This window comes from Aptenodytes forsteri, unplaced genomic scaffold, assembly GCF_000699145.1.
Source record: "Aptenodytes forsteri isolate BGI_AS27 unplaced genomic scaffold, ASM69914v1 Scaffold264, whole genome shotgun sequence".
NCBI classification, from domain to species: Eukaryota; Metazoa; Chordata; class Aves; order Sphenisciformes; family Spheniscidae; genus Aptenodytes; species Aptenodytes forsteri.
Window position 1 is genome coordinate 2,373,291 of NW_008795936.1, and position 26,483 is coordinate 2,399,773.

The window sequence follows — 26,483 nt, forward strand, 5'->3', positions numbered from 1 at the left end:
GAAACACTGGCACAGGTTGCCCAGAGAGGTGGTGGATGCCCCATCCCTGGAAACATTCCAGGTCAGGTTGGACGGGGCTCTGAGCAACCTGATCTAGTTGAAGATGTCCCTGCCCACGGCAGGGGGGGTGGACTAGGTGACCTTTAGAGGTCCCTTCCAACCCAAACTATTCTATGATTCTATAACATCCATTTTCCAGATTTGGACAGGAAAGATTTTAGAAGGAACCAAATTCACAAAAAACCCGTCCCTAAACCAAAATTATTCAAATATGTTAGACAGTTTTTCCCAGGATAAAACTGTGGTTTGTTTTTTTTTTTTCTGTTTTTGCATCTTGCATTTCCTATCCTATTTCCTAGGAACTTGACATTTTTTGAAATTCAAATTATACTCATTACAAATACGACTGAAGCCTTTCCACTTTAACTGTGGAAAATGAAATACTTAGGCCCCAAGTTTCTTATGTGAAAAGGTCTCACTTTAAGTTACCCCATAGCCCTTCTGTGTGATGGTGGCATTGCAGGAGAGCAACAGAGACAATTTGGGTGTTGGTGGGAGAAGATGCCTGACAAGGCATGTTCATGAGGTCTCCCAAATGCTGCAGAGCCAGTGAGGGCAGGTCTCTCCATTTCTTACTTAACCAAAGGAGGGAGCATGATGGCCAGGACCAACATGGTTAGGATCATGGTTAAAATACAAACTGTGTGACTGTATGCAAGTTTTCACTAAAGACAGAAGGCAAACAAAAAAAAAAATTACAGAAGTCTGTAATTGTCACAATTATAAAGATAAACTTCAAAATAGATGGCAAGTAGAGTTAACACAAGGGCATTTGTCAAGAGGTTGCATACTTCCCGAGGCACAGGCTCTGAGACAGGTGGACATGCTACCTGCATTTCCAAAAAGCATCGAATCCCAGACTCAACTTTCTAGGGTTCCATCTCAACTCGTAAAACCAGTTGCATGCCATTACTGGATGGGGCTGGAAACAGGGGCAGGTTTGGTAGCAGGATTGGGGTAGATCTTGGAGTGCAACATGCAGAGGGTCCCACCTGGCCTTACTCTAGTCCTGACCACTCCTGTTCTTCTGTGGCTTCTTGCTAAAGAAACTCTTTGTTGCTTTTGCACAAACCTAATATAAAATAGGAGGGATTTAAATGAAAGGAGGACTGTGGCACAGTCATATCAGCATACATCACTGAGTACCTCCTTTCCCATTCTGAGCTTGTTCACAGTGGAAAATTGGACCATTGATATTTATTCTAGTCACCAACAGAGGCAGATTACGTACAAAGGCTTTGTCACATTGCTAAATTTTGCATCTCGCCTATCAGTTTTGTCCCAGTGTTTCCAATCTGTGTGTGAGAAATGTCTTCTTTTTGAAAGATTATTGCTTCTCTATAAAACATTTTTGAGGAGAGAGAGGGGAAAGAAACAATCAGCTGAGTAAGGGACTGGCATGTAAAATACTATCATTTGCAAAACACTGGCCTGAAGCCCACTTGGAGGCAGAGAAGCTGGGCTTGAGCCACAAAAGAGGAAAAACAGGAATGCAATAATTACATATTTATTTTTAGAGAAAATGAAAAGCTAAATAAACTATAAAACCAGTGTTTACCGGCAAATCCTTTCTGTCCTGAAAACCATGCTGAGTGATGCAGGAACAGTCAGTTCTCAGGGGATCAACTGGTGGTACCTTTTTGGCAGTGTTTCGTTCCTCCTGTGTTGGTGCCAGGACGCATTAGGTCCCAAAACAATTAATTTTAGTAGTGCTGCAGCAAAGTATTGCCAGACATCTGAACTTGAGCGACAACGATGCTGCTGCTGAAGCTTGTTTTTCTGCCCTAGCTCTGAAATCACCTCACAATCAAAGAGGGGCTCTGAGATTGCACTCCTGAAAGGAAGCTGATGGACCTCAGCCTGCCAGGAAAGCAGGACACAAAGCATCCAAACATAGCATTTGTGAAGGGATTAGTGCACTCACGATTGCATTTGGCATGGGATAAGTGTGTGTGACTGGGATTTATGGTAGGGATGAGGAATTGCGTGCTGACTGCTTTGATAAATGTGCATCCTTGAGGTATGCCTAATTGTTCTAAGAAAACGAAGGAGATACCATTAAACACAGGAGGAGAAAACACATAGAGGAAATTCTGTAAGCGACCCCACAGCACTCTGAGGAGGAGCTTGCCTCCAGATGAAGAGCCTGGGCAAATGTTACAATGCAAGAAAACCTGGCTGTTAACTAGAATGACACAGCAATTCACACCACTGATTGGAATACCATCCTGTTAGGAAAGTCCAGACCAGCACGGTGACAGAGACAGATCTCTTTTAGTTGCTTCACATAAATTACAGCATGTAATTAGCACTGCCTTGTATTCATTGCTGCAGAGAGGGGACACTTGGGATTCTCAGGGTACCAGCACAGACATTTCACCATGAAGCGAGTCACTACTAGTTTTGACAATTTCACAATAACAATGCTGTCACATTACCTCATCTACAAGACAACAAAAGAACATGCATTTCTATTTCTATAGACAATATGAAATCCCATCAGGGTAGTCTACTGGAGCAACTTTAAATAGAACTGTACAACACAAATTAGGTGCTGCCTCATTGCTTCTCCTCTCCAATAGCCCATGCTAATGTCTCCCCATGTCCAGATCAATACTGTACAACACCTGAAGCTCCTTCTTAGGACAACTGTCATATATTTTTCATTCCATCTCCACCACTTTAGCAATCAGGTCTATCTCTCATTTGCATCAATTTAATCCTTTCCTGCAGAATGAACCCAAAGACATGAGTAGAGAAAAAGATTCCAGAAAGAGAGAATTGAGTATGTTTGTATTTTAGGACTTCAGCTGAATCATCTTTAGGTTATTAGCATAGCACACTGTGAGATGGCAAGACTCTTACTTTTTAAAGTGTTATTTTTTCAAGCCCTAAGCTACAGTCTACATCAACAAGAAGGGTGAAAGGGAAGGTGGAAAAGAGGTGAAGTGATATGCCTGCTGCTCATAAGCAAATTCCTGGCTGTGTGAGAAAGAGAAAAAGCATCTCCCAAATTTCATATCAGTTTCATCTTAGACCAACCACGCTGCCTCTTAACATAAAATGTCCTCAACTGTTTATCACGCTTATAAATATGGAAGCTGAATTCAATAATAATTAATAAAAAAGTTGCATTTTGGCCTTGGACCATAAAATGTGAACAACACCTTTCCGTGCTGTTGCCTTGGGGGTATCGGAGCATAGAACTGTTTTAAACCTCTGACTGTCTGGCAGTTCTCTGTACATTAAACATGTACTACAAAAATTCTATCGTATGGGAAATGTTTGAAGTATGAATTACCACTGCAAACTTTCACTACCCATTGACACTGCATGGGGCATCCTACTCAAAACCAATTTGACAGCCTACAGCTTTTTCTTCAAAACTAGGACCCTCAACTACTTTGCAGATGACACTTAAAATTGACTATTTAAGCTTTCTTGAAGCAGCAAGAAAATATTTTTTAAGCAAATATCTTGCAAGCTCTGAAATTCTAGTTTTTTGAACACACAGCTGAAGTCATCCCAAAGGCCTGCCTGTTTTTCAATTCAAGCCGTTTCCCAGACAGTATCTCTTTTGCTATTATGACAAGGATGCGTGAACGGGAAGTCTAAAGAAGCCACCCACTGAGGCTGTGGGGAACCAGAATGGGAACAAATCTATACACATGCAGTAGCAGTTAGAAGAGAGTAATCAAAGCAACAGATTGATTCACCACCAGCGTTTTGATTCAGTATTTACCAAACTGGAAAGTTATTTATTGAAAATATATTACTTACTTCACAATGTCATTGTTCGTAGAAAGGAAATTGATTTGTAAGGTTTGGGGTTTGTTCTTTTTTTTAATAGATCTTTTTGAGAACGTGTAGCTGGTCACCTTGTCATCAGACTTCTGAAACTTAAGTTCTTACAGCTATGTCTGGGAAGGGACAGTGGAATACATGGCTTGATATGTAACAGCTCATGCTTGGAGTAGAGAGTCTAGTGTAATTGAATTTGAAAAGTAAAAACCCATCATAGCATATTCTGTGTAGACAAGTGTGTCCGGACGCCTTACTTCAATCTGACAGAACAGCAGCTCTGTACTTAGTAGCACATAAAAACAGCTCGTGGGGAATCCAGATAAAAGGAAAGATAACAAACCACCCACTCCTTTTCTTCAGCCTAACATGGTAGAGCATTGTAGGCATGCAGGTGGAGAGGCGGACATGCTGATCCACTAAGAGGAGCTTTCATAAAAGGTTCACGGCTATGATCTGCTTTCCTCAATTAATATGTGAGGAAAGAAGATTCCACAATTCATTGTGGAAAGGAAAAAGAGCACTTAAGATGTAATGCCTTTAACTTAAAAGGCTAACAGATTTATCTATTTCTCATACAACCTGAACAGCATATTCTATTACAGCACAGTAATTTTTCCCCCCACTGCCTCATCAAGAATAGGATTTGGTTCTGAGCAAATGTCTTGAAGCAGAATCTAACTGTAGCAAGCACAACAATTACGATCTAGAGAAAGTGTTTGCAGTTGCTGTACACAGTAATTCATGAGAGCTCAGTTCCCCAAATGTCTATAAAGCTCACAATATTAGACTACTCCCAGATACCCCTGAGATGTATTTCTTTGATGCACATGCTTATCTGAATTCTGTCTCCCATGATTTAATGAGTTTCCGTGTGCACAGGAATACACATGTTCTACAGGCACAGGAGGTGCTGAATATGGGCAGGTGTTTGCTTAGCAAATTTCCACATCCATACTTCAAAGTTTGGCCTAGTTTCCGATTAGCTTGCATGTGCAAGCAGTATGGTGATACTGAACTACGTTTATAACAGGCTCCAGAACAGGCTGTCTTCATACATATGAACTATTGCGCCAATTAGCTACTTTTGCAGTGATATGTAAGCTAGATATTTTATACGGAAAGACCTGTGGCAGAGGGTAAAGTATTTGTAATAGAGCTTTCATCTCAAATGCGTTTCCTTCTCTGGCTTGTCAGGACATGATAGCTAAATTTCAGAGATGATGCAAAAGCTGTGACTGATTTTACTTCATATAACATTACGAGCACCTTCTGAAAAGCCCACAGTACAGAATACAATCAGTATGAAACTCAGTAGTTCTCCATTCAGGGGAAGGCGAACAGTGCCTGGCTGTGTACCTTGCTTATGAGTGACTATTTTTTGCTTGTAGATTCCAAACTTTCTATCAGTTCTTAAATCCTCCAGTGTCACCTCTCATTTCTGCTCTGTCAAAGGTGACGTGTTAAGTGGTCTTTCGAAAATTTTCCAGCAAACACCTTTGTGCTTTCCTCCCTGCTACCTTTCACACCTATAAGTATCCATGGGCCAACTTGGCTGACCTCTAAAAATTTCCCTTTACTTCTCATGCCTATAAAAAAGCTGCTAATAAATGGTCTGTGTAGTACAAAGCATTGTTTATGATGTTAAATAATAACATAATGGTTTCACTGAAATTTTGTGCTCTCTGGCAGAAGCTTCTGGCTTCTGCCTTGGTTATCAGCTGTCCAGAGGAGAAGCATGCTATGGCTAAGTACCTACTATCGTTCTTCACACAATGGAGGCCTGGTCTGGGAAGAGAGGTGTTAATATAGGCTGAAGCTCTGGCTTCTGCCTTGGTTATCAGCTGTCCAGAGAAGCATGCTATGGCTAAGTACCTACTATCATTCTTCACACAATGGAGGCCTGGTCTGGGAAGAGAGGTGTTAATATAATATCAACTAAGTAAATTTAGCTATTATTTTTAATTAATTTAGGTATTGTGTGGCCAGTGGTAATCTGGTAGGAACATTATTACACACATACACACGCTAAATTGCTTTTTTACTAATGACTCATTTGTTTTATTCTTGCCTCTTTCAAAAAAGCGATTAAGTTGAAAATGACCTTTTGAAGATTGTACTTTGGACTGATCTTTTCATTTTTAATTACTTACTTTGCTTTAATTGTTACATTAGGAACTATTAAGAAAGCAGCCAGCTTCATAATCAATAATTTAATTAGAGTTTTAGGACCAAGAAGTCAATGCAAATGTTATTCTGCAGTCAGGCCTTTCCCAAAGCCTTTGAAAGAACTTTACTCCCATTTTGTTTCAAAGTGACACTGGCGACATAAAAATTAAGTTCATACTTACTGCAATATATCTTGTACACACTTTATAGATATACACAGGCAGCTGGTAAGAAGTTCAGATTCAGGTCAATCTATTTGCTGCCCAGGCAGGAATACAGCCTGCTTCTCTCAATTCATTTCTAAATAATCAGTGACACAGCCAAATGCCATTACACTGCACACTCCGACAGAACCCACTCCCTGTATGGCACGCCAGAAACCATGCTATCTAAGGGTTTACTGAAATCTAAAGCCAGATTTTTCCCCCGGCTAGAACTTCAAATATTTTAAATTTATCTATTTATAGCTCTCTAATTACTACTAATATTCTAAGATAACCAGTGGCAACTGAAAATTGATCCACTCTAATTTTACAACTGATGGAATCTGATTCAATCAGTACTGAATTAATAGCCTTCTCCATTCCACTGTTGCCTCTCTGCCTGCCCTTGCAAGTTTGCAACACATCAGCGTCAGTGATACATCACAGGGAGCTGTCAGTGGAGCTGTGAATTGCATGGCCTGCTGCCTGGAATATGGATGTCCCTCATTTGTAGTTATAGGCGTGTGTTTCACATGACTACATCACTCCAAAATGCCTTGCCAGAAGCAACCCCCTAGCTGGTAAGGCATGAGTAAATAGAAACTAGTGCGGAGACACACACGGCCAAAAGCACCTCCCCATCATCCATCATTAGACTAGGGGGAACCACCCTGGGGAATGTGAGGGAAACACAGCACATGGATGAAAAAGAGCCTTAAACCAGAACAGAAGCTCTGGTGAAAGGCACAAAAACCTGCAGAAGGGTGGCTGCAGTGACCTGCGAGGAGGGAGGGAGGTGGGCAATCAGGTGTGCTGGGAGGTTTGTGAGCTTGGCAGCAAACAGGAATTCAAAGGCAGGTACACCTATAGGTTGCTAGGGAAGGATGAGAGGACTGCTCTGGCCATGGGAAAGGCAATGATACGAGAAAGGAGCCAAGGCTCACTCTAAGACACACAGCAAGTTAAAACCAGGCTGGGCTACACTGCAAGAAGCCTTGCCTGAAGGGTGCAAACTTCTAGCTACAGGAGGAAACTCAGGCAGAGCCCCTGGGGAAACCACGACAGTACAGGAATGAAATCATCAGGCTGCAGAGGACCCTGTTGCTCTCTTCTCTGGTAGCAGCTTAAATGACTGTGAACATCATGATGAAAAGGTGTTACTTTAATCTAACTAACTACATCACTGCCAAGATAAAGCCATTTATACCTTTCACATGAATTAGGAGTCAAGATGGATATTAAGCTTTAACATACAGAACTGTCTTGTCTCCTCAAAGACTTCTCCTTGAAATGAAGTAAGAACGTAGGTTTTCAACGTTGTGGAGACAAGGCAGAGGAAGATAACATGTTAAAAGGGGCTGCCTTCCCACTGGCAAAAGGACTCTGACATCCGGTGGACAGGCCCAGGCATGTCAATGAACAGGAACAGCTTAATAAAACAGTAATTATAACCTGTTAAGAGCCACTAATTCACCTGGAGCTTTGCAGAACAAGGTAACTTGTCTGATCTAAAATATTTAGAGTCTAATTTAAACCTAGTTTAACAGGGAAAAAAGCCCACGAGAGCAACTGATTATACAGTTTGTTAAACTTTGGATTTAATGGTTTGATTTGGGAGCAAAGTCAGGAAGGCAAGAAAAAGGAGGGACAAGTCAGTAATGGCAGGCCAAATGAAAGACAGTCATAGTTCCAGTCTGAGGGTTATTCTGGGGACAGCAGCCAAATATATTTTGAAGGGCAATGGTTTTCCTGCCTCTCAGGAAGAAAAGAAACCCACAGCAAAACAAGAACATAGGACACTTTCTTGCTTGCATCTGGGTCAACTGATCCAAATTGCAGAGTTATATGCTCATTATTTGAAATATTTTATTTTAATCTGCCTTTTTCCACAGAAGTTGTTTTGGAGAAAAGTCAGAATGTAGCATTTTTAAAAATGACAGTGACCTTATCAAGTTTTTTTCCAATTATTTTTCAAGGTTAGAAGGAAATGAAGGCATTTTTCCTCAGCCATATTTTTGGTTTTGAAAAAAATGGCTCTAAGTCTCTAGGAAAGCATCCCAAACAGATTTAATATAAACCTCTTCAAGTTTTACTTTTGTCTTTTGTGATATTACTTCTTGGAGAAAACCTAATCTGTATTCATAGCTATTTGTTCCTGATTTCATATTTTACTGTGACTCAAATTCCTTTTCATATTAAGACAGGGGGTTTTAAAATATGAACCCATTATTTACAAATACGTAGAACAGAATCAGGAACACAAAATTTGTTACACTTCATGCCAGGAACTGGACTTATCCTTGCATGTCCCTTATTTACAGCAAAATAATTCAATTACACTAAGAGATTGAAGTTTGCATGGAAGAGCTCTTCGTCTCCAATACTGACCACTTCAATCTTTGACCTACTTTTGAAAAGGATTGACTTGAACCATAAACTGCCTGTCAAAGATTTTTTAAATGGCCCATCCTGTCTGTCCACCCAGCTCTTGAATTTGGTCCTCAGGAGCTCAAAAGGGTTCAAATAAAACTGACAAATCCAATACCCTGAGGATATTCTGACTGATAATTTTGTGTCTAAGGTGTTTACTGGGGGATAAATCAACTGGACTAGGCCAAAAAATGCAAAGACAACCAGATCAGCTTTCAAAGTGACTCCCTTTGGCTGCGCTGTGCCTGTCTCATACACCTGATCCTTAAATACTCTGACATTTTTCCTGAATTTGCCTCGTGAATATCCACTCCAAATGAACACAGGCATAAAAGCACCCACCACAGATAGGCAGCACCCCAACAAAAAGCTGGATATTCCCACATACTTTAAAGCTACTGACAAAAAAGTTCTGACAAAATCCATGTTGAAAAACAAGTAGTCTAAATGGTAATTTATATTTCACTGGAAGAAACAAAAATAGAACAGGTTATTTTAGGGAATTACTAATTTGAAAATTACTGAATTCTGACAAAACCAACACTGAAAAATAAGTGGTCTAAAAGATAATTTCATTAGAAGAAAGAAAAAAGGTTATCTAAGGAAATTACTAGTTTGGAACAATGCCACTGAATTTAATCAAGTAAGAGTTAACTAGCTTTCAGGCACAATCTAGTTGGAACAGGAACCACAGCAGGGTTGTCCCATGCCATAGACGTCACACGGTGGGGGAAGACGGGCTGTATTGTGAAGGAAAAAATTGCAAGACTGAAGCTTAGATCAGCATCGTTGTAATTATTCTACATCCATATGAAACACATAAGCAGCTAAGCCCTCATAATTAAAATGCTGCACCACAGCTGGCAACCTTCGCAGAGAGCTCAAAAACTGGTGTACGTAAGTATTTATTCTCTGGTAGGACACAGTGTGAAAAGCCCTTTTAAATAGTCACTGTCCTTAAATGATCTGTATGCCTTAAATCAGATGCCTTTTGCAAGACTGCAAAAATGCAAATTACACTGCCCCAAATTCTTGGGCATTTACTCTGCTGTTTCTTTGAACTCACAGACAGATCATTTCAGGATCTAAAAGTCTGTGGGGTAGATCATGAAAAGCCAAGAAAGAAAAGGCCCAGGCAGTATCTTACCACCACTGCCTGTAACCACTCTGTAGAACACGTGTGGTGGGGTTGCTGTGGACCACAGGAAAGGTGGTGCCTGACAGCAGGGCTGAGCACCCACTGCCACTTCTCCTACCAGATGGGGCATTCATTTGGGTTTCCCTGCTGTTGCCCAGAGACCTAATTGCATGGAAACTTGAACTCTATCAAACCCTGGCTAACATTCAAAAGCTATTAGCAGAAAATGATAAGCAGACATCATGAGTACAGAAGCCTCAATTTATTAGGAAATAATGCTTTAAAAAGGGCTGTACATTAAGACCTTTTTTTATCCAATGCCACATTTAAAGAAAAAAATCCTGCCCTAAAAGAACACCCAGCTGCCTCTTGCTCTTTTCACTGACTACTTCTTCCTACTGTGTTTCTCTGAGTGTAATGTGGCCCTAAGAGTCCAGCCTGCCCTACTATAGAAAGTGTGGCTGTACCACACTCATGAACCACTTCCAGGGGCTAAGAGAGAACCAATTTCTTCACGCCCATGAAGAAATACCCCTGCATGAGCCTGAAAGGAGGCTCTGCCTGGATTCCCACTCCCATCCCTCGCTTTGGGGCAGGGGGAAACTTTACACCAGTCTTTGAGTATGATGGCCACAGCCAGGTTCTGGCTCAATGAGAATGAGTTATCATTACTGGGAGCTATTTGCTGCTGTTAAGGCAGGATTTTGGACAATGTCATTCTGTTTTTCCCTTTTTCCTCCGAGACTGGTGCCTGCATTATTAATCAAAGACCACACTACCTTGGAGCTTCTAACTTTTGATTGTGCTGTTCAGGCCACAAATTACTGTCAAGGATAAAATTTGATGCACAGAGCTAGAACTTGCATCTGGTCACTGTTCTGCTGTGCTGTCTTACCCCTATTTAAGTCATCTTTGACCCAAATAGTAAAAAGCTGACATGCTTGATGCCTTCCTGTCTGGATATCAGGGATATTAGTTTGAGAGTGGGCTGGGAATGGGATCCTTTCATTTGTGTTATATGCCAGCAGTCTTCTGCAAAAGGAATGCAGAAAAACAGGGCTTGTCTTAAATGCTTGGGCTACACTGTATAAAGTCAGAAATATATCCTGGATAATTAACAAATTAAACTACAAGCACTTGGATATCAGTGACCAGTAGAGACCAAAATGGGCAACAATTATCAAACAATATCTCAAATGCTTAGTATTTCACAAAATCAAATAGAAAAATAGATCATTGTATGAATCTAACTTTTTACAGAGCTGTGCATGTGCTGAACTTCATTCACAAGAATAGAATCACTGATGTGAATGGGACTGTCCAGTTAAGTACACACACAAGTCTTCCCAAATCCTTGTCGGACACATTCCTTAGGGCATTACTACTGAATGCTGACTTCTAAATGACAGTCACTGCACAACTTTTTAAAAAATGAAATAGCCAGTTATAGAACCTGACATTTCAAAAATCAAAAAGCAGATGAGATAGTTACTAAATCAATACGTTTCAAACATGTAGAATGAAAAATGTGAGTATCTTTTTTTCCTCTATTTAATTATTTAAGTGTATAAATATTTGGCATTTTATCTGTCTGAGAAAGAGCAAAGATTCAGCTTGGCTTAAATGTTATCCAGACAAATCTGACTAGCCCCAAGAAATTACTCATCAGAACGTGGGAGACGCAGGTGAGTGGCAGACCGCTTATCATGAGAAGAATTAACCCAGGCAGGTGAACTTGTACTCTTGGGGTCTCATGTCCTTTTGCACCTCTCACATTTATCATTGGACACACTTTGCAATTCATGAGTAGAGATGCTCACTCTGATGTGTCAGCGAGAAAATATTCTGGTGAAGAGCCAGAATATGCTTGTCTTTCTATGAAACTGGCATAAAGAGAAATAAATTCTCCAGCTTATCTTGGCATGAGAGCCATCAGCTTTACTGGCAAGAAATTCCTACTAATGAATTGCAGCCTCCGTCTCATACATCTTATCTACCGGGAGTCTGGCATGGTATGAGGACGTATCTTTCCAAATCCAACACCAACTCCGTGTTTTCTCCCAGAATGTTTGGAAAGAGCCATAATCATCTTAATACTATTCATCCTTCTGTGTTCTCATTTCCCTATAGGCAATATATATCTTAGTTTTAAAATTACAGTCAATGCGCTGTAGATTTTTCTAACCATTAGATCTGACCTTATGTTATCCAGAAAAAAAAAAAAGAAAAAAGTAATGTCATGTGTTTCGAAAGTCTGAAGGCTGCTTTATAGCTTCAGCTTAGTAATTACAAAGATTTATGTTCCATTCTGCCCCAAATCCAGAGTTCATTGTCCATTCAACTTGCACCTCTTTGACTTACAGTTCTCTACATCCATTATGTTTAATAATAGAGAGCTGACTAAAGTTAATGATTGAAGAGCAAGATATGATTAATAATATGAATCTAATTTAGGAGAAAACAAACTGGAGTATGATTTTCATGTTTCATTAAAACTATCTTAAATGTACTCCTTAATGCTAATTGATCTCACAGAGGTGAGAAAATACTCTGTTCCAAATTAATGGGAGAAAATCATTCATCTTTCTGGAGGGAACATTTAATATCATTCAGTATTTAGAGGGAGATAGCATCTTCACAGTGATTTCACCACTTAAAGTGATGCTTTAATGTGGGCATGTATCTGAAATCTGCAAAATTTCCCACTGAACAGGGAAACAATTCAACAGAATAAATACACCACAAAATGCATTATACAATGTTTTCTCTTCACAAAAGGTCTTTCCTATCTTAGCAAAATTACCCAAAGTTGACAAACAGTGCTGGTGAATGAAAATTGGGCAGGCTTTTTCCATACGTTTACCAAAGAAAGCTCTTTTATAATTATGTTAATTTGCTATGAACAGGAGATTACTGAGACATTTGCAAGATAAAGTTCCTTGCAGGATTTATTGAAAACAAAACAAAGCAGAAATCTATTTTTCCACTGAGTTTTTCACTTTTGATTGTATTTCAATATTTTTTCTCTTTTTGAATTATTCATATTTGAATATCAAATATTCTTACAAACCAACGCATTTAAGAACAATGAGTCTTGACTGGCTTCATTTTAACTTGTTGTGCTTTATGCCCAGGATTATTATTAAATGACCTTCTATTCAGTCTGTTTCTATGATGCATAAATAGAAATTGCCTAATGAGCATCTCAAACATTCCACTGTCATTTTCATGTCATTTTTTCTTATCCTATGTTTGTATAGCTCTGATGACAATACCTATTAATACACAGCAATAGCTCTTTGCCTCCTTCCTCTTAAATCCCTTCCATGAATACAATCTTCTCTTCCAGGCTGGAATCTTGTATCTTTACACTGTTTGTGAAATGCAAAGTGACCGTAATACCAACTGAAGTAGCAACTTGAGAATTTCAAAAGTTGCTCTATGAGAAATACCACAACAACAACAATAATTATTGAATTTTCTGATGAAAGAGAAAAAAAATTCCTCTCGCCTTGCTCTCATCTTCTATTTGAACAGAATTTACATATTTAGTCTGCAAAGCAGCAGGGACAAATACACTCCCCAATGTACTAAACCCATTTATACCTATACCAAAGAATGAAAGTAGAGAAGAATAAAGGAAGAGATGCAGAGTTTCTGACGCTACCTACAGTGATATGGAGAAAATAATACATATTTCTTGAGAAATCAGCAGTGAGTTCTAGGTGTCGGGGGGGATCCCTTCTAGAGGAAGAATAAATATATTAGACTTATATGCAGCTTGTGTTTCTCCTATGGCATTTTCCCCCATTTCCTTTGTACGTAACTTAAAGCACATGCCAGCACCTACAAAAGAAGCCCGACAAAACTGACCTTCAGCTGCTCTGTCTATTGAACTGATACAGCACAGTGTCCAGCTGTGCAGTCTGCTAAAACCACCGCCACCTAATTAAGTCTACCTGTTTATTCAGTGATCTCGGCGCATGTCCATTTGTTGCACTGTGAGGACTCAGTTACTTCAGATGTCAAGGAAAAGTTATATGGTGATATTTTTGGTCAGAAGATAATAGCTGTGTTAGTGAATATTCTATCACCACATCACCCTTACTTTCTATTTTGATTTTACACTGGCTTTCATTTTTCTTACACCATACATGCCATCACTTTGCTTGAATTCAAGAAAGACCAAGAAAAAGACTACTTACTGTTCTGGCATCCCAGAGAGATAAAGTCTTGTCAGCAGAGCTAGTGAGAACAGTGTTGGAGAACGGAAGAAACTCAATGCTATTGACTGAGTCTTTATGGCCACACGTTGTATATCTGCATCTCTCACTGCAAAAGAAAATAACAGAAATACAGCACTTGCCATTCAGGATAATAAGAACAAGAGACAAGTTTAGGTAAATTAGTAACACGTTTCATGTATCTTTCCTAGTTACTCTTTAGAAAAAATGAACATTGACAGGTATTCATCACCCAAACACTACACCACAGAGAAAATAAAAAACCCAAACCAGTTAGTGTTTGCTTCCCAGTAATGAAGGCTATAGTGGGAAGGTAAAAAGAAATGGAGAAGCGGGTTTTAAAAGATTGAATTGAAAGGAGCAACAATGAAAGCACCACTTTATGTTTTCTGGGTGCATCCTCAAAAACCTTGTTGATGTAGAATTTAAAAGGAACGTGGATGAAAAGGTAGGATAGGGACAGCACCATTTCCTTTTTAAAGATATCTTATTCCTTCTTGCTTACAATGTGTCTAAGAAATCTATAGCACCATGCCAACATGCACCTTGAAGAAAGCCAGAGAGTGCTGGCAGCCTGACTTTCTTCTCAAGGTCTGCAGAAAGACTTATAGAAACTAAGCAATGTCTGGGAGTTCTTCACTGAGGGTAAAGTCTTGTCACTGTGGACACCCAAGAGGCCTTTTCGCTGCAGAAGAGAAGCCCCACCAGTAGCCATTATAAGCTGTAAGTTCTTAAAGCAGATGTGAGAGAACAGAGGTGAACCCCAAGCACCAAAATCTTTACAATGAACTGACCACAGCTCAGATGGAATTACTCTGTGACATGGTTCTGGAAGTTGTTTCAAGGCTGAAGACTTCCAACTATCCTGCCTTCTCCCAGCTGATAAGCTATGAAGTAATACCCTAGATGTTTTTGTTTTGCTTTCTTATCTTTTAGTAAGTTAATTTCTGAGACAACACTATTGATCCTTCTCAGTTCAGCATATGAACTTGATACAGATGGAACACAAGAGGGGAAGCTTTTCCAATTGTAAGGAATAGAACACAACCACCATGACACTGATGTAGAGAATCAGTTCTCTCACAAAACAGCCTGACGTTGGCTATATGGCTATGATCTTAGAAAAGCTTTTTGGCTTCTGTTTTGTTTTCTGCATGCACACCAGAGAAGAACGTTCCTTAAACTTGAGTCCAGGAGAAGAGAAGGAAGAGCCCAAGGATGCCTCACCAGGACAACAGAGAAGGCAACAAACAAATCTGGGATTATTCAAACTGAACAGAATGGCAAAAGCTTAACTCCTACACAAGCATGTCAAGAGGGGAGACAATTGAAATGAACTGGCATTCACCACTCATTATGGCTGTATACAAGAGTCAGCCATGCTGATATGGGTTTCAGTCTATGATTTCTTTAGATGTACATGAAGCTTCATGAATTTGCAGTGTTTGTATTGTTATATCCTGTGAAAACATACAGGTAGGTGAGCATGCTATGGAAAAACCTAATCAATGTAAAGTCAGTAGCAGTTCTATCCTCTTTGTTCAGCTGAGTCAAAAATAGTATGAAAAAATAAAAGCCAACAACTCATCATAAATTATTACAGCTTTCAGTGAGAGCTCAGAATTTTATTCCCTGCTCATGTGATTCTGACAGTAGAAACACACCTCCCCTGAGCTGGCTGCTGAATATATCATTGGGGCTTGCAAATTAGATTACTGGGTGGCTCTTAACTGAGAAATTTCTTACAATATTTATTAAGGAAACTGTCAGCAGGGGGAATTAAAGATGTGGGTTTTTTTTTTCCTTTTCTTCCTGCCTGTATGTCACCAGAAGACTCTTGGAGCTCTTGCAGGTTTTGTATCAACAGCACAGAAGATCAGTACCTGCAGATCAGCTACAGGCCAGTAGAGCTAAAGGGTTTTGATGGACTCTACCCCTGATCACTGATCTAAAAAGTGACTTCTCAGACCTATTTTAATGCCTTTCCATTTCCCAGACTGAAATGCATATGCTGCGCTGAGCTGAACACCAAGTCTGTCCCTACAGAAGGGATAGTAGAAGGGAGAGAAGTTGTTTCTGAGTAGCAATATTATCCAGGAAATATATTTCAAAGAAATATTAAACTCCACTGGTATCATTTTACAGAATCTATGTTTTTCTATTATAGATAATACATTATACTATTCAGTATTATCTGTTATATAGACTACATGTGTTATTTTATCACAAGGACTCATTTTAAACTAGTCATAAAGTGTTGTGGCTGTTAGAGCTCGGTGCACAAGATATCTGATATTCATGATCACTTGATATATGACAGTAAAATAACTTCAATAAAATAATTTTTTGTTTCACAGTCTCACAGTAATGTTTTACACCACAGAATATGCCTTTTTCATCTCAGATCATATACTTTTATTTGTGTATAGGTATGCCATTTTTTAAAAGTGACCAATGATTTCCTGCTTGCCTCCTACACTGTAAGGACTTTGAGTTGCTGAACAGTTTCTGGCAAGCAAAATCCTGCTGTGTATTTTTGTGTGCCCTTATTAGTTTTGAAAACATAGACAACTTTATATACCACAGTGTTTCACTAGACGAAAAGGGGATATTTTCCTGTAATAACAGGACGTATGTATGTCCTTTTCAAAGGCAGGGGGAGAACATCATCTTCAACCTACTTAAGGGGGCTTGGGGTGAAAGAATACAGGAAAAGGAAGGAGAGTAAAGAAAAAAAGAATATTTTGTTTGTGAATCACTGACATAAGATATAGACCACCCCAGGCAGACAGGCTGCAAGAACAGGCTTGTGAGAGATTAATTAGGTGCCAAAGCAGGAAGGCCCATTCAGAATCCCTTAGCAAGGTGAAAATGGACTAAAGTGATGGACCATGACAGCAGCAGAAGGGAAGGAAATGATTTGTACTTTTCCATTAAGAACATAAACACCCAGACCTGATGCAGTTGTCTCTCTCTCTCCTTGCCACTTCCATATCATTGCGTACTGATGAGTGAGCTCTGGCTCTCAAGATTTAATTTACCACTCTGGTAACTGACTGACTGATATTTCTAAGAACCTCCAACTGCTACACAAAATAAACTCATCTTTCCTTCCAGCTGAGATATAATTTCAGCAAGACTGTCTTGTATACAAGCTATCTTTTGGTCAGAAAGGGGAACATTTTATTTAGATGTTCTTTTTCCACAAAACGAAGTTGATATTAAGGGTAGAGCATCATCCTGTTTTTCATGGGAGCTCGTATTTCTATTCAATGGTTCAAGTTTATCTACACTAGAATAAATCTGTAGCAACATTCATTATCTAATATTTTTTTCTCATTATGAACACATAGCCTCATGGATATAAACTTCACTATCTCTGAACCTTTTAGTTCAGAAGAGAGAGGGAATCATCTATGAATAGTAGGTTAGGCATTTGCAGTACTCTTGTTGCTCACATCCAGAGACAGAGGTCCTGAATAAATGATGCCATGGTAGAAATACTGCTCAGTAGTTCAGTACTTTGCAGATTGCATTCTGAACCTCATCTCAGATACCGATTCCAACCCTCATCCTTTACCCATGTTATTACTACTTTTTCAACGTAAAACATAAGTTAACACATTTTCTTGACTCATGACTAATTATCCTCAGTGTTATCTTTTTCTCTATAAAGTCAATTTCCCTTCCCTTAAATCCAGGTAAGGTAATGACGCCCATCAATAAATCAGCCTTTATTCTACCTCACCAGGTTTCGATTTTTCTTAACAGATTCAAACAAACATGGACAGACTGTTATAGTCATAAGAAGCACACTTATGCCATGAATGTTGGCATTTAAATTAATCATACCATTATTGATATCACTAGCTCAACAGTGATGGGAAAATCTTACTTGCTCAACTTTTTAGAGACTTCTTTTTTGAGAATCACATTACAGAATTGTTCATTCAAATTCAAAAGGGCTTTCAGTAAAACTGCATTGAAAAGAGAAGATATGAAACATTTCCACTCACATAAGACTTCGCTGATTATTAACAGGCTGCTGTCTCTACACTAATGTACAATAGCAGACAAATAATGCACTAGTTAGGTATTTCAACAACTGTACAATAATTTAAAAGAAAATACAGATAGTGGGTAGATTTCTCTTACCCTGTATACTTTCCTATCTGCACAGACGGAGTTAAAACTCAGTAAGGACAACAAGCCGGCATGCCCTGATGGGAACATTCTACAATTGCCTGGTACTTATTTCTTGCTAAAGGCTATACAGGGCACAAAGCATTGGACAACCTGCAGCGCTCCACACCAGCTTAGCACTCATTTCCAAAGACGCACAGCAAACCAGAGCAACAAGTGAGATTACATGTTGCCAATTTGTTTGCTATTTAAAAGTGTTTTTAAAAAAACACCCAACACCCAACACATGCTTACTAGCAATCCTATGAAAACAGGACAAGCTCTGCCTACTTTCTTGATTTTTTTTTTTTAAAGCATGTGGTTTCTATGTTCAGCTCCAGTTGGAAAAATTGGGGGGGTAGGGGATGATACCATTTCAGTGATTAGTTAGGTAGTCATAGTTACTTGTTTTATTGCCATGCCATATTAAATATCATTTCAAGCATGGTAATTAAAAGCACCTATACAGCCAATCAAAATTAATGAGATTTTAAGCATGTACTTTTGGGTCAGTGCCTCTACCAACCATCTTTTTACATGCCTTCCAAAGGAATACATTAAATGCACAAACACTCTCAAACTGTACTCTCTTTCCCAACAACTACTCTCTCAAGTCATCCCACGGAACAAACACTAAACTAAACCCTTTCTCATGTCTATTGAATAACATTCTTCTGTGTGACCTGCAATCACTAACAGGTAGAACGTCAATGTAAATTACACCAGAAAGTCGCCTGCTATGAAGGTGGACAACAACATTTCTGAGGACGTTTTGTAAGGTCACACAACAACGAGCCTCCAATCCTGTTATAGTGATATAATTGTAACAGTTAAAAGAAGAATACTTTTGACAAAAACAAATCCTATTGCTTTCCCATTATATGGCTTTATCTCCAAAATATGTTTAAATTAAGCATAAAACTTTTCTAGCCAAGATCAATGGGCAAGTATAGCAAATGGGCTGGCTTAAGACATTAAAATGCCAGTTTGTTTTATGCTGTTATAAATGCATTCTATCATGTCTTTACATTTTATGACGTCTATTTTATTTCTAGGTAGCTTCACATATGACACATCCAATTATTCATGTCAAGAATGTAAAACTACCAGTATTTCAGAAAAAAGTGCCTACCATCATTTATGACAATAATTTTTTTTCTTGACCCATTATTTCACTAAATGTAACACATTTTATAAGACATTGACATGTGGGGACACTTCCTCTATAACATGCATTTGCCTCTGAAAAGATATATGCCAGCATGATGCTGTCAATATGAGCCTCTTCATTCAATTACTATTTATCATCAATAAAATGAAGCTCTCTTCAAATTGTGAACATTCATTTGTGCCCTCTTTCAAACTAGCGTGTGACACTTTGAAAATGAATTTTTAAAGTATATGCTACTACTGTTTTTGTGAAAATGTAAACATTTCTTCTAAAATATTTATAAATTTTTAGAAAGAAAATATAAATTAAATCTTTCTCTGTGTAATTTATCTTAATACTCAGCACTCATGGATTGTTTTAACCTTTGCAATCTGAGTGCTCTGCAAAACAAAGAGCAATGCCCCAATTTAAAAGAAGCTGTAAGTCAGGGTTTCTCTATCAAGGGTCAGTTTGCAGAGTTACTCTTAAGTTATTAAATCATGTGAAATCACTTTATATTGTTGGTTTCAGATAATTTTAATTGTTACAATTTTTAAATTCACAGTGAGTAGAAGCAGGATTAAGTATTAAACCTTGCTGTCATCACTCACATCAGAGGCTGCTCTGAGCTCGGCCAGGTAAGGCTGGCTGAATCAACAAGCATGGTGTGTTAAGTCCTGCTCCCACTGAAAGCAACACAAGGTTTGACACTGATGTCAGTAGGAGCAGGATTAGATCCAGGTTGAATACCACAGGAGCCTGACAGCTCACGCTTTTGGTTTAGTGCACAGTAAATTGAGCATGTAAAAAGAAACTGATCTCTGAAGCGGTATGGACTTAATTGGTAAGTTCAAGGGTGCAATCCTTTCCCTTCCTCTGTCCTTTTCCTCCTCCTTCTGCCAAAAGCAAAGCAAAGGCTTAGCAACTAGGAAGACTTAGCCAAGGAAGAACGAACCCCAAACATGATGTAAATGTTTTATTAATATTTTCTAGGTATATAAACAAACATTACTCATCTGACTCAGCAGGTTTACAAGTCTGCAATAAAATACTGTTACATCCTTTTCTTAGACCTCCTTGAGAAACATGAGAACTTAGGAGTCATACTCTTAAAACATGGAGGTTCTGAAATGGATCAAATTGCTTCTTTTAATTAAAAGGACATAAGTCAACTTTAATAGTTACATTTTTGTCTTGCTTGATAAGTTTTGAAAGGCTGCAGCAGTTTATTTTTCAGAGTGCAGATTTCTTCTCTGAAATTTAGCAAAGTTCTTTTCCCCTTACTTTTCAGGAGCTGAACTGAGCACGGCAGCTTTCCTTTAACACCAATTTATAAAGACTCAACAAAACCGTCACCAGCCCTGCTTCAGTTCCTGCTGAAATCAGTAATAAAAACTACAGCGATTTAGTAGGTGAACAGATACCACCCTACTGCAAGTGGGAATTGTAGTCACAGTCCTCTTCTGGCCCTGCTTGTATAAGGAACACCTTGCACCAGCGGGACAGGCTTTTGTGCTCACACGGGATGCAACTACACCTTCAGGTAAGCCCACAGTCCGGACTGAATTTGTCTAACGTATATTGCAAGCCCTCCCTTTTAGCAAAACTCTAAGAGAAAACTGAAAGGCAACATCTGAGCATGACTGGCCCTTAACTTTGGATCTCATTTTATGAGGTCTGAGCACACTGAGTGCTCCCCAGCCCAGCCTAGTCCCGGATATTTTGGGGTTCAATCTTGCAAGCACCACTTAAGTGTTAAAATCTACCTACAGGAGGAATGTGGGCCAAAAGCAAGTCCATTATAGTGTGCCCATAAGCTTGTCTGTAAACCTTTCCTCCAACTCAAAATACAAATATGGGCTTCTCTTATTCTGTGGTGCCACCTCCACTAGCGGTGCACAGCCTTGCTACCATTTACGCATCTGTGTGCTGTTAACAAGCTACTCAGTCAACAGCAACATCCAAACAGAACAGGAAAGCTATTTTGTTGTGTTGCGTTGGAAATTTATTTCACCTCTAGGGACCTTGCCTCCTTACATATTTTGCTGTTCTAAAAATTACTTTGTCCTATTTCTGTAACTTGAAAGAGCCTCTTTGGCAAACAATGCCCAGAAAGGGAAAATTGAACATACCTGAGAACACAGAAAATACAAAAAAGCACACGCAGAACAGAAAAAGAGGGCAATGTATTACATTAAATGAAGTCTAATAGCTTGAACTTCAGATTCAGCAAGGTCTAATAGTGAGGGACATTTGGTCAAAACTCCCCTAATAAATTTATAATTAACCAGCAGAAAGCAATGCTCCAGTCAGATTTCTATTCTGCAGTGAAATAAGATAAAAACCAAAGAATGCAGAACAGAAAAAGAGGGCAATGTATTACATTAAATGAAGTCTAATAGCTTGAACTTCAGATTCAGCAAGGTCTAATAGTGAGGGACATTTGGTCAAAACTCCCCTAATAAATTTATAATTAACCAGCAGAAAGCAATGCTCCAGTCAGATTTCTATTCTGCAGTGAAATAAGATAACAGCCAAAGAATCACAGTCCTTGAAATAGTGTTCTATAAATGTGGGAGAAAGAGGCTGCAAAACTTCATGCCTTACCTTTGGGATTAAAATGCGTATTTGTCTCAATTCCTTGTAATTTATGTAACAGAACATGTATTACTGGAGAAGTAGCCAGTTATAACACCATATTTATTTTTCTGGAAGAGCTCTATTATGTGCATTTTAGTAGAAGCTGTGTATTTATTGAGTGTGTGGAAACTTCCACTCCTAGTGAGATACTGATCAGCTTACTAAGACATATCTCTGAGAAAAAAATACTCTCAGACAAAAAGCACAAAGGCAAAGTTTTAAGGACACACTGGTTGCTATGGTGTTGAACATAGACTTGACTGCCTGATGCTAGCCTGAGAAATAATGAGAGCCCTTATTTTCTACCATTGATTATTGTGCGTGTTTCTGCATAGTGCGCACAGAGATAGTGGTTGGTTGGATTTTACAAAACAAGACTTTCACAGGTACCATGTCTAGCAAAAGTAGACAAAAAAGAAATATAAACAATTACATTATGTTCTTTGAGTGATTCGAATACTACTTAAAACCACGATCTATTTTGATAAACATTGAGAATAATAAATATGATTGACAATAGCTTTATATGTTTTGTATGAGTGAAAAGTGCAAATTACTGAATTAATAATATTCTACTTAGGCTTTCACTAGAAGATGTGAAAAACTAACAGTGTATGCCAATAATCTATCTCCTTTTTTATTGGCTTGAAACATGAATAACGAATCTGCTCATTATTATACTGAAAGTTTAGCTTCTTAATATCTTACATTTCTTTGAACAAGTAAAGTGTTGTGTAAGAAGTATTATTATTTGTATTATTTTCTGCTTCCAGATAAAGGGGTTTTGGTGTGAAGCTTAATTTTTTTAAAAGGAAAGATAAAACAATAAGGCATAAGAGCTCTACTTAAGAATGGTTTAGTCTTCTTCTAACTTTCCCCGTTAACGGTATGATTTTACATCAATATAATTAAGCTTATATAATCACAGTGCGCACCTGAAGTAAGTGTCATTGTATGAGAAGAACAGTATCCACAATTACAAGATCAAACTGATTTCTAAAGCAATATAGTGACACTGTAGAATCCTTTACAGATGCGATCTGGAACTAAGCACATCTTTAAATGTAAGTATTTTCCTAAATGTTCAGCTGAACCAAGACCAAAAGACGTATCACTTTGCCAAACTCAGCCTAAAACTAGCAACAGAAATTAGTACTTCCACAGCTATCTCTGAGACACCAACAAGCGATCATCATGAATTGAAACAACCATTTTTTCATGTGTAGCTATTCTGGATCGAGTCACAGTAGCAAGGGAGGCCAGAGAAGCCTGAATGCTTCGGCAGCACACCATGGCCACCCTAACAGCAGAAAAAGGGTTGCAGTTGCCAGGTCTGTCTTCAGGAGGGCAAGGAGTACATTGCAGTCGGTTCCAAGAGGGCAACTGCTGAGATTAAAAGTTTTGCAATATAGCACATATATTTTCATACCAGATTGTAATATATTCTTCATTACCTTTTACTATGTAGGCTCGGTTGAACTCTGTACCTTGTCAAGGTATCTTTAAAATCTCACTAGTCAACACCTAATTGTTGGCAGCACCAGGCATTTTTCAGCTCATGGCAACAGCTGTTGCAAAAGCTCACTTTCCACTGAAATTGGGCTGCAAATCAACTTTGATAATTTATTTCAGCTACTTTAGTTTGAACAGAAGCATGTCACTTTAAATCCAGATTTTTCAGAAGTGAGATGCATTTTTATGTGCTTCAACTTTGGATTACTCTACATTTGAAAAGGGCCATATTTTCCCAAGGTCTGAATCAGGTCAATAAAAATGACTTTGAAAGTCATGGGACAGGAACAACATTTAGGCATTTATATCCAAAACCTAGATCTTAATAAGTGCCCTTTCCAAGCACCGTCTTGGTCATATACAAAACCTTGGTCTTGCTTATAAAGATCAGTAAAAGACCGATGTCTGCGAATGGTCTAAAGTATTTTTATCCTGACAATATTTAGCAATTTGTAATCTGAACTCAGTGAGAAACAACAAATTTGTTAACCCTACTCTAAGGAAGTCAACTTAGCCGGCATTCCCAGAACATCTGTAACATATACCTATGGGATTTGGACCCCACATAAAGTGCATTGGTACCCACTCCTAATGTGATGCAGGAGCACGCACCCTAGATTCCTCGATCAAATTTCAAAATCTAGGTTTAGTTCTTCCCTCTACCTCAGGAAAGTCAACTCACATGTATTAAACCATACGTTCATGGCTATAACTTTCTAACTTTTTCATCGAGTCTGACTATGTGACGAAAATACTAAAGAAAATAGCTGAAGAAAAAAATTTCAGCAGGCCAATGGTCACAGCACTCAGAGTGACAAGATCTGAAGCTGTCCCCCTCCAAGGCCAGCTCTTGTATTTCATAGATATTGAATAAAATGCCATTTCAGTCCTTAGGACAGGAACTAGAACACAATCTTCCTCTGAGATGCCTGGTTCTCCCTTGCAATATACAGAAAGCATAATCATCTATCCCAGAATTATTGACATCAATCCAGGGGCAAGGTGCACTCAGGTTCAGAAAGGTACATGGTGATGCTTATATTGTTTTTTGACTCTAACCCTTGCTCAGCACTTTCTGCAAATCAAGCTTCCTTAAGGGATTTTTTTGTTGGACAGTTAAAGACGGGAGCACCAGAAATCACTTATTGAAAACCATAGCCTTATTTTATTAAACAATTATCTCCTACTCCCTCAAGGCATATGGGTACTACATAATCAGATAAGCACAATTCAGTAATAATAAAATAGATCTGAACCATTTAAGCCGACATTAAACACTGCAGAACTAGTACGAGCATGTTTTCTGCTCAGCAGTTCTGCAGCCGAATAAGCAAAGTCTCACTCCCTGGTGACAGTGGGTTATCCTCAATTATCATATCAGCTGACATCAGCACTGAACCGATGTGCTGTTTTCGCAGTCAATACGGAAGCTGCCATGTTTTTATTATTTTTGCCTTTTTTTTTTAAATACAAAAACTTTACAGGTAAAACTTCTGCCTTTTCTGGCTAACCCTGAACAACTAAACCTAGATATCTCTGTTAATTCATCCAAGATCTTACTGCTGTTGATTTTGAAAGGTAACAGATGGATCACTGCCATGTGATTTAATTTTTTTTGTGTGTATATTAATGCTTATGTTAGAACTGTTCTATTCAAACAGGTTATTGTACAGTTTTAGGTTTCTGCTGTTCAAATAAAACATTGGGGAAAAGGTGAGCCATCTAAACTCAATATTCAGATCTCCTTTACGGTGCATTTCAAGTACCCTGAAGAATTTCTTTGTCTTTTCTTTTATTCTCTTCCTTTTCATCACTTACTTCACTCTTCTACTTGATTATGTTAGTAGATAAAGAATATGGCATTATATGCACAACTACTGACTGGTCACACATAATACAGAAAATGAGAAATGTGAAAATGAAAAATAAAATTTGAAATATCTTTACACCAGAAGACCAGATAAACTTACTATGCTATACTGGAATGCACATCGTCTGTTGAAACCCGGTATCTTACTGTGAGGCTGATCTGACATATTTCTTCTGAAAAGTCACTGACAAATGTAATAAATAATTGCTTTTTATAGGATTTTAAGCCTGTAACAGTATATAACAGCACATTTTTTAAAAACGCTACTCTTGTAACACTAAAGTCTAAAATACCTTGCCAAAGCATACTCTGAGTTCATCCCATAGAGATCTATCATACCATATTCTCTATAACTTTGTACATTGAGGATGAGATTTCCAAACTTCCCTGACAATACAGAGTTTCAGGTTCATATAGCTTTTGGGTGCCTAAATAATCAATTAGATCCTTAATGGGATTTTCAAAAGTGACAATGTGCCCACTCCGACAGATTTTCAATCAACACTTCAGGCACTTCTAAAGATCCAACTATTCGTGCTTATCAAATGAAGGGAGCCCACCCTCTAACATCTGCTTAGGCGAGAACTTTGTTGCGTGACTTTACCAAAATTAGGCAGAAGCTGACAAGAAGACTTGTCTCACTGAAGAACAAGAAGTGACTCTCTCAGGGCTTCTGTTTGCTAAGAGTTGCCATTAAACTGCATGAAGGATGACCTAGGTTTTCACTGTTTCTAAAACAAAATTCTTGCCTTCCTTCAAAAAAAATCAACTGTTGTAAAACTACCGACAAAAGGGAAAAACTGAAACAAGAACTATATAGGAGACCAGCAGAATAAATCTAGAGAACTCAACTACATCCACAGTTTTTATAAAACTGACTTAGCTCAGCTATCAGCCCTCAATCCCCCCCCTCCCCCCCAAAAAAAACCCCAACCAAAAACCCCGTAACACTTGTGCACAACTCCTGAAAAGTATAAGAAATTATAAAGGAAAAAAAATCTTAACTCTTTAAAATCTCTTTTCTTAATAGCCTACAAGTTCTGGTCCTATTTGAGTGCTGCTGTGGCTTTTCTTTTTGAATTAA

The 26,483-nt window shown here is 38.5% G+C and overlaps 1 protein-coding gene across 1 annotated transcript in view; it reads right to left on the reverse strand.

Annotated features, from left to right (window-relative positions):
• SPAG16 (sperm associated antigen 16) overlaps nucleotides 1-26,483 on the reverse strand; it is a 435,834-nt gene that overhangs the window by 159,862 nt on the left and 249,489 nt on the right. The window contains 1 exon segment of the mRNA XM_009285141.1: nucleotides 14,007-14,133. Within this exon segment, the coding sequence (XP_009283416.1) occupies nucleotides 14,007-14,133 (127 nt within the window).